The 9189-nt window shown below is 34.7% G+C and overlaps 1 protein-coding gene across 1 annotated transcript; it reads right to left on the bottom strand.

Moving 5' to 3' along the window:
* Positions 1-1742: 1742 nt before the first annotated feature.
* Positions 1743-4889, bottom strand: LOC109165727 (CBL-interacting serine/threonine-protein kinase 12-like). The gene is made up of 2 exons (XM_019314629.1): positions 3176-4889; positions 1743-2379 (listed from the first exon to the last, which is right to left on the bottom strand). The coding sequence occupies exon 1, from the start codon at positions 4630-4632 to the stop codon at positions 3196-3198; it is 1437 nt and encodes a 478-aa protein (XP_019170174.1). The 5' UTR covers positions 4633-4889; the 3' UTR covers positions 1743-2379; positions 3176-3195.
* Positions 4890-9189: the final 4300 nt, after the last annotated feature.

Here is a 9189-nt window from a genome sequence, read left to right as displayed (position 1 = left end):
CATAATCAAAGCATGTCACATATTAGGCATAGAGCTGTCGAAACGGGCAGGCGGGGCGGGGCCCGCCATATGGCGAAGGCGGGCTAAAAAGCCCGCCAAAATACGGGCCTAGAGGAGGTCGGCCCGCCCCGCCCCACCTTAAGCCCACGGGCCTTGGCGGGGCCCGCCATATCTTAAAAGTTTTAATACTAAATAAAAAATTATATTAATATAAAAAAAGATAATAAATGTATACTAAAATAATGTGGATAGTTTAAACATATACTAATGTATTTATAATTTTTTAAATACAAAAATAATTAATAGATAATCAAATACATAATGTGTTAATCCATAAATCAATAACGAATAATTTATACAATTTATTAATTTTTTTAAACTTGATTATATATATATATATATATATATATATATATATATATATATATATATATATATATATAGAAAAACGCTCATATGTGGTCATGTCATTAGGTATGGTCGTGTGGTCGTATCTGGGTCGTTGAATCAATTTAATCTAAAGGCAGTGGTAATTCTGAGAATTTTCGCGCGTTTTAGTAAGTGGGGGTGTTATGGTAATTACAGTGACCATTTATAGCGGGCGGGTTCCAGAATACACCAACAGTGTTGACAACATACACCAATAGTGTAATAAAACACACCACAGTGAAACACACCAATGGTGTATTCCCGTGTTATGGTAATTACAATGGCCATTTATAGCGGTCGGGTTCCAGAATACACCAACAGTGTTGACAACATGCACCAATAGTGTAATAAAACACACAACAATGTGATTTTTCCTATTCCAGTGTTTTATGACAAGTTTACCCTTACAGTTCTCTGGGTAGGAGAATGTGCGCGAAAATACTGGAAAAAATCTTGATTAATATGAATCATTAGATCTATCTAATCTAATGGTCTATAATTGACCATATGACCACACCTAACAACATGGCCACATGTGAGCGCTCCTCTATATATATATATATATATATATATATATATATATATATATATATATATATATATATATATATATATATATATATTTTGAATTTTAAACTTGATTATTGAATTTTGTCAATGACTATATATATTTATATATTATACTCCCTCCGTCCCGAATTGGATGTTTCATTTACTTTTTGCACGCTTTTTAATGAATTAAAGTAAATGTTATACACTTTCCAATTATGCCCCTCACTTTTTCACTTTTGGAAATAAAAACAATAAAGAAAGCAAAAGCTAGAAGGGTAATTTGAAAAAAGTAGAATGATGGTGATGTTCAATTTTGAAAACTGGACAACATTTTGGGACAAACTAAAAAGGAAAGTAAGACACATAAAATGGGACAGAGGGAGTAGTATTTATTTATTATAATAATTTTACTATTATATATTTGGTGGGCTTGGCGAGCCCCCGCCGGCCTGCCAAGCCCGCCTCACCAAAGCTTGCGGGTTAGGTGGGGCGGGCAAAAAAAGCCCGTCAAAATACGGGCTCAAAATATCGTAGCCCGCCTCGTTCTTTTTGCGGGGCGGGACGGACTTACCCGACGGGCTAAGTCCATTTTGACGGTTGCGATTAGACAGTAAAAAATGAATATAGAGAATGAAAATACATGTACAATTACTCTGGGACTTATACCATGATAAACAACTGCTAACCATAAAATATAATTAAAATAAATTAAACAATTTATACAACTCCCACAGCTTGGTAGATATTCAAATAAAGTATAATACAAGTGCCAACTTCTTGTCTTACATTCCATCAGAATCTTATATTCCATATAAAACAAAACCTCAGAAACAAATCATGCTATGAGAGTATGAGGATTTAGGAATGATTTCTTTTTGTCTCACTAGACAGTATGATTCCTGAATATTACACAGATTCTAGTATTTTACTCTTACATAATAAAATAAAAGAGTTTCAAAAAAAAAAAAAAACATAATAAAATAAAATAAATTAATGAATTAAATAATAAAAGAATTTCCACTTGACCCAAGAACATATCAGAAAGCTAGGAGACAAAACTGATGGCAAGTTGGCAACACTGCAACACCCAGTGAATCAAAAACCACCAGAATCAAGAATTTATGAATGATTTTTTTTTGGACTCTACATCACTTTTCTTTTCTTCTCTTTCCCATGTAATACAGTAGTGACAATGAATATCAGATAATAATGCCAACCAATCAAATTGCAGTTCAGATATTAACACCATTTCTTTAGTGGGTATTGATTGATTGAAACTGGGAAATGAATTGAACCCAGATTTGGGTTGGTTGTGGTTCTGAGTCTTGGGTTTTTGCAGTTTTTCCTTCGAGTGGAGATGCAATCCTAACCAGTCATTGCAGGCGCAGAGCTTCCATCCTGAAAAAAAGCATAAAAAATCATCAATTTCTAGCGTTGGAATACGTCTTATGATTACTAAATAAAACGAGGAACAATCCCAGGCATGGCAATTCTGCAGAACATGTATCCTTGTTTGGTTAAAACAGGAAAAGAGGTAAAAGCATGAGCTAAAGAATGAGCAATGAAAGTGCCCATGTCTTGTTTAGACACAATTGAAGGACAAAGATGCTACATGGTAAAAAAGCGATACCAGATAGAGAATTAGATCCAAGAAAAAGAAAATCAGATCTTAGTGGCTTCCCGAAGATTTGTCTATGGTTCGACTTGTGCATTTATAACTCCTACACTTATCTACTGGCATCAAATTCACCCGCTAGCTATTCGTTACATGATCTATGGGTACTGATGTTTCCTCTCAATCAAAAACGGTTTTTTTTTTTCCAAACTACTAAAGCTCAGCATTTCCAGGAGTAAAAGACTACAACTTGATACACATAAACTTAAAAGAATTTGATCTAACTATATACAATGGTAAATAATCTTGCAGTGCATGATGGTAGCAATATTATGGTCAAAATTCAGTTCAAAGGTGATACTTTTACTTTCGAGTATGAAAACAGAAACAGAAAGGTTAAGTAACTTCAAAGAAGCCACCTTTAGCAGAAACAATGTGTTGTTTTCTTGATGATTTGTAAGGCCTACTAAAAGCATATAACAACTTAATCCTCACAGCAAAAGCGAATTGAAAAAAGAAGTAAAAACCAAATATACAAAGGCAATAGGAGAGAGTGTAAAGAAGGAGAAAAGAGCATACCCTTTTCCCTTCTCCCTCCTCTATTCAGAATCCGAAGGCAATTGTCCAGAATTAGCAGGATCTTCGAGTGATAGGCTCTGTAAACCGGGCTTCAGTTCCCGGTTGTAAAAATCCTCGTACTCCCCTCTATCCCCTCCTTTCTTCCTCACCTCCACAACTTTCAAAGACGGTGTCAATTCGAATATCTCAGCAGCAATTGTGAGCGGCCCCTTCGCCCCCTCCTTGGACCCCTCCAGGCTCACTCTGAAGTCCTTCTTCCTCACCTTGAAACTCTCCACCTTTGCAATCTCCTCCAGTTTATTCACTATCATATACACAGGTGCCTCCAAAATGATCCTCCCTCCATCTCCCCCCTCCTCAAACAATCCAGACAAATCGAATCCACGAGAAAACGAAATAATGTCAAATGCATTCAAGCTAGCGGGCTTTCGCACAGTACTTAGTCTCTTCCTGCTCTCTATCTCAGACTCTGATTCAGATAAATCAGACATAGAATCAGTCACACTGCCATTGTTGTTCTCCCCATCATCAATAATATTACACAATTTGTCATCCTCAATGTAAAACTTAACATCCTTAAATCCCCTCTTGAACCATTTATTAGTCATTATCTCCGGAATTGTCATCCTTGTTGATGGATTTGTTTCGAGTAATCGAGTGAGAAGTCGGATCAATTCAGGAGAGAACCACCTAGGACACCTAAATTCACCCTTGTAGATCTTCTTATACATAGCCATAACGTTTTGGTCGTGGAAAGGTAAATAACCTGCCATTAGAACAAACAAGATTACCCCGCATGACCATATATCCACCTTCGCCGCGTCGTAGCCTTTTCTGGCCAAAAGCTCCGGCGCGACGTACGCCGGCGTGCCGCAAAACGTGTGGAATAGCCCGTCCTGTTTTATCTGTTCCGAAATAGCGCTCAACCCGAAATCGGAGACTTTCACATTGCCACATTCATCGATCAGGATGTTCTCCGGCTTCAAATCGCGGTGGTAAACGCCGCGGGCGTGGCAAAACGCCACGGCGGAGATCAATTGCTGGAAATATTTCCGGGCGGCGTCTTCTTTGAGCCTCCCTTTGGCGACTTTATTGAAAAGCTCCCCGCCTTTCACGTATTCCATGACGAAGAAGATTTTTGTCTTGGTCGCCATTACCTCGTAGAGCTGGACGATGTTGGGGTGGCGAACCCGCCGGAGAATCGAGATCTCCCGCTTGATATGTCCGATAAGCCCGACCTTGAGGATCTTCTCCTTGTCGATCACCTTGATCGCCACGCTCTCGTCGGTTTTCACGTTCCTAGCTTGGTACACCTTGGCGAAAGTCCCGTGCCCCAGGAGCCTCCCGACTTCGAACCTCCCCAACAGAAGCCCTCCCTGGAGATCTTTCTTGCCGAAGCTTTTCGCCACCGCGGGCTTCACGGCGCTCGACGCGGTGGCCGCGGCGGTGTCGGCCATTGGTGTCAACTTCAAGATTCAAGATTCGACCTTTCTCCGACCAATTCAAATAAAAAAATAAAAAAAGAATGGCGTTCCCGTTCGCTTAGAAACTCCGAACCGTTCTGGGAAATTTACGTTCGAGGAGGAAATGCGAGGGTTGTTGTCGCCATTGAAAGGCGGTGTGTGTGTAGTTTGAGGTGCGTACACCTCCACCGTATACACACCTCACGTATGGATGTATGTATATAAAATATAAAATTTATATATTATATATATATAAGATTTGTGTCAGAGCTTTTGGGTGTTTGAAAGCTACCGACTTTATATATTGACAATTCACTATTCCTAGGTGGCGGTGGGGTAGGCTACGAACCCTTTGTGACGTACACGTATATCCAACATGTTTCTCACAAAAGATCTTGAGTTCCACCAACGGCTGCGATCTTTCCTATTCATGGCCCCACACCAATATCAATTCAAATTTTTACCTACAAAATACAAATTCTTTCCTATTAATCTCATACCTCAACTCGACAATATAATAATAAAAAGATAAATCATAATGACTCAGCAACCCGTTATATAGGATTACTAGTTATGTAAATATCAATTCAAATTTTTGCATGTTCATCACATTGCATTTTATGAGTTTATCCCAATTTTAGTTCTTTAATTATAGGAATATTTTTTTACTTTTACTTTTTAATACTCTTTTCATCCATTTTATGTGTTAGGTTCGATTAACCAGGCTTGATTGTAGTTATTTATAATTTATTTTTTTATAATATTAATTTTAAAATTAGTATGTAAAATTATATATTTAGAAATTCATTAAAAGTACTATTAAACACAAAAACTTAAATTTAAAAATTATAAAAAAAATATTAATAGAAATAAATAGAAAAGAAAAAAATTGATTTGACCAATGAATAATAAGTAGGACATATAAAATGTGACAGAGTGGATAATAACTATCTTTATTCCTCCAATATTGTTTTCATTTTTAAAAGTGAATTCTTATTTCACATCACTTTAAAAATAATAATAATAATAATAATAATAACAATAACAATAATAATAATAATATAAACTCTTTAAAACAAAAAAAAAAAACAAAAAAAACAAAAAAAAAAAAAAACTAACAACAACGTTTATTGTATAGAAGTTACTGCGTATTTATTCCCTTTTAATTGATAAAATATTCTAAAACGTACTACTAGCTACTCGCTAGTTTGCATTTGAAATAACTTTTAAATTGATCCACCAATCGAATTGCCCATTGGAAGGGCGTTTGAATGAATTATAGGACAGGGAGCATTGTAATTGCAAATTACATTTCAATATAATCAATTAAAGGACAAAAGTTCATAAGAAACTACCAACAATTTCTATTAATATTAATAATATTATTGTTGTTATTGTTACTGTTGTTGTTGTTGTTGTTATTATTATTATTATTATTATTATTATTATTATTATTATTATTATTATTAGTGTTGTTATTCTAACTGTTCTAGTCCCTCGATTGTAGGTCTACATTACATTATTATTAACAAAAATAGGATATGTGAGACGGTTTCGCGAGAGAATATCTCTTTTAGATAAGTTATATAAATTGTGTTTATTTTAATTCTTTATTTTTTAATTTTAATTTTTTTCATTCTTCTATACTTCATTATCTATTTTGTAAATTACAGAAATTTATAAATAAATTTATTCTTCAATTTTATTTTTCTTTCAAAAATTAATAAACGCACCTACCCTATATATTTGACCTAACGTAACATAAACAAATATAAGAAAGAGTGAAAGTAGAAGGAAGAAAAAAGAGGATGTGCAGTGGGAAGGTATTCTATAAGTGCAAGCAATGAAAGATACCTAATAGCCATTCAACTTAATTAACTAAAATCATGAAAGTGAAGTTTGGTTTGGAAGTTTTTGTCGATTCCCTACCAGAATATGACTTTGTATGCAAAATTTCATATATCTCTTTTTTGGCAATAAGTTTGCACATTATTTTCTTTTTAAGATTTATATATATTCCATAGAATTAAAGCACATGGTACAATTTCTTTTGCTTAAAATATAAATAGAAAGAAATAATGCTATTTTCTTCTAGTATGAGATCATAATTCAAACTTAATTAAGGGAAGATGGATAACTCTGCAGATTGAACTGTTGGCGATGAGTCATAGCTAGGGTGTCGAAATTAGATATTATTAGAGTTACTTTGTTGGTTAGACTGTTATAGATTGATAATCAAAAGATTCTAAGTTTGATTGACCTTATTGGTTTCAATTAATCAGTCAATCTATATATATCAATTTACTTAGTTTTATTGTTATCCTTTGCCGGCTAATGTCATAAAATATAATTTATTCAATGCACACTTTTGAATAATGATTGCAATTTTCCTCTTCATAAAAAAATAAAACAAAGGAAGAAAATAAAACAGGAAAAAAAATATTGCAATATGAAATTTAATGTTGGAAGTCTTGTGATGATGAATGGATAGATCTGTCTTTAAAACAAAGCTTCTAAATTATCAACCTAAGAAGTGACTCAACAGCCGTTGCTGACTCAAAGGCACGTAAACAATGAAAAATATATTGTAACGACGTGTTACGTGCACCCATTTTGATTGCATACTTATAAATGAGGTTGTTAACAACTTAAAAATTTTGAAAATATTTTCAAAGGACAACAAGAGAGATTCACATGTACATGTCACTAGAGTTATTTAAGATTGATTGAAGTTGTTTTCCAAAAAAAAAAAAAAAAGATTTATTGAAGTTGTATGATCAGGTATGTTTATAGTGAGGCAAATTTTTATATACTCTTTGAGCAATCTAACTTGGCTGTCCTCTTACATTCTTAAAGGGCGGTCCCTTTTATAGTGGGTCACCCTTGCTAATTCTAAATGCGTATATTAAAGTGTCATAACGTGGTCTTATTAAACTTAGAGGCCGTTGGACTATCGTTACTGTACCTCCCAACGGCCTGTTTGACCGAGCTTTGAAGGGGCTCTTAAATGCCAACGGCTATCTTGCGGAGCCGACCTCTTGCTCATGCCGACTCCCCGTTCGCGCCGACCGTATGCTCGCGCCGGCCTCCTGGATTCGCTTATAGTTGTCTCTGGGCTTTCTTTTCTTTTTATTGGGACCAATCTTTTGTGGGCCCATTCTTCACCCCTTCCTATCTTCTTTCCTCTTCGGGCCCTAGGCCCATTGGGTCCGTACCCCATCACATATAACTCTAATATATAATATATGTATATTATTATTATTATTATTATTATTGAAGAAGATAAGAAAATATATGGTAGATGCATGCACATATATGTATGATAACAATAGTGAAAAAGATAATGAAAGTTATACCGGTAGTGATATATTTGTCCAAAATATTATATAGTACAACTCTTATAGCATAATTTATTGAAAAAGCGTAACGGAAAAACAAACATAAATAAAGGGTATAACCTCTATTTATCCCTAATCCCTAAATTCTCAATTCAATTTATCCCTAAATCATTATTTCATCCAGTCCTAAATTCTTTCTATGAGAGTTATTTTTACGCACCTGTGCGGATGTATAAGTTTGTACGTGCTAGTGTGGAGTTCTTGACTTTTTTTGTGTTGATTTTAGTTGAGCAATCTGTGGAGTAATTTAGAAAATACACCGGCTTAGAGTTTGAAGAGCAAAATTCATGGGTAAAATCGAGTTCTTAGCTATCCATCTAGGGTTATACTTTGCTAATAATAGTCACTTTAAGTTTGAGTCTTGTAAATGGAGCAACAAACATTAGCTAGGAAGAAAGCTAAGGAACTTTTTCGCAAGTACAATTATAGACTAACTAGTGAACAAATGTTTCTCATCTTTCTACAATTATATATTTTGAATAAACATTGGGCCATAATTGAAGTAAGTATGAACTTGTCTGGCCGGCATTCATAATAGATAGGAATTGAATTCCAGTGAGTGATTTCCATTTCAAAGTTATGAATGTTGTTTATTACGAATTTAATAGCTAGTTGTTGTAGACCAAGTGGCACCATGCCAACACTCCAAAACTAATTTTCTTGATGGTTAAATTGGGGATTTATATCTCATATAGCTTTTATTTAATTTGTTTGCTGTTTTGCAAATGCCCCAGAAGCTGCTAAAATGGATTGGTTGATGCAAGTGTACATATGTCTTCCTCAAAAAGTTAAATATTACATGCATGACTATAGATCGATGCTCCATCTTCTATATTGAAAACTGATTTGATCTGAAGTAGAAGAATCTACCTTCCTAGATTCTATAAATAAAAGTAAAAGAATAGCAAAGGACAGTGTAGCAATGCAACTGGGTTCGAATCCTCCCACTTGCATTTTGGAGCTCCATCATAAGTCAAAGAAAGATTGTTGACTACTTATGCAGAATTGAAGACTGCTGGGAGGTATAAAGTTGATTGCAAATTATATGTGCATTATCAATCATGCACCGCGCGTCAGACACTACAGTTTGTCAAAACGACGTCGTTTTATTTAATGAAAAGAAACAAAATCTTTGCAAAAAATAACTCTGTTC

This window comes from Ipomoea nil, unplaced genomic scaffold (genome assembly GCF_001879475.1).
Source record: "Ipomoea nil cultivar Tokyo-kokei standard unplaced genomic scaffold, Asagao_1.1 scaffold3069, whole genome shotgun sequence".
NCBI lineage: Eukaryota > Viridiplantae > Streptophyta > Magnoliopsida > Solanales > Convolvulaceae > Ipomoea > Ipomoea nil.
The sequence above is the reverse complement of the archived record's forward strand: the minus strand, read 5'-3'. Positions and strand labels throughout refer to the sequence as shown.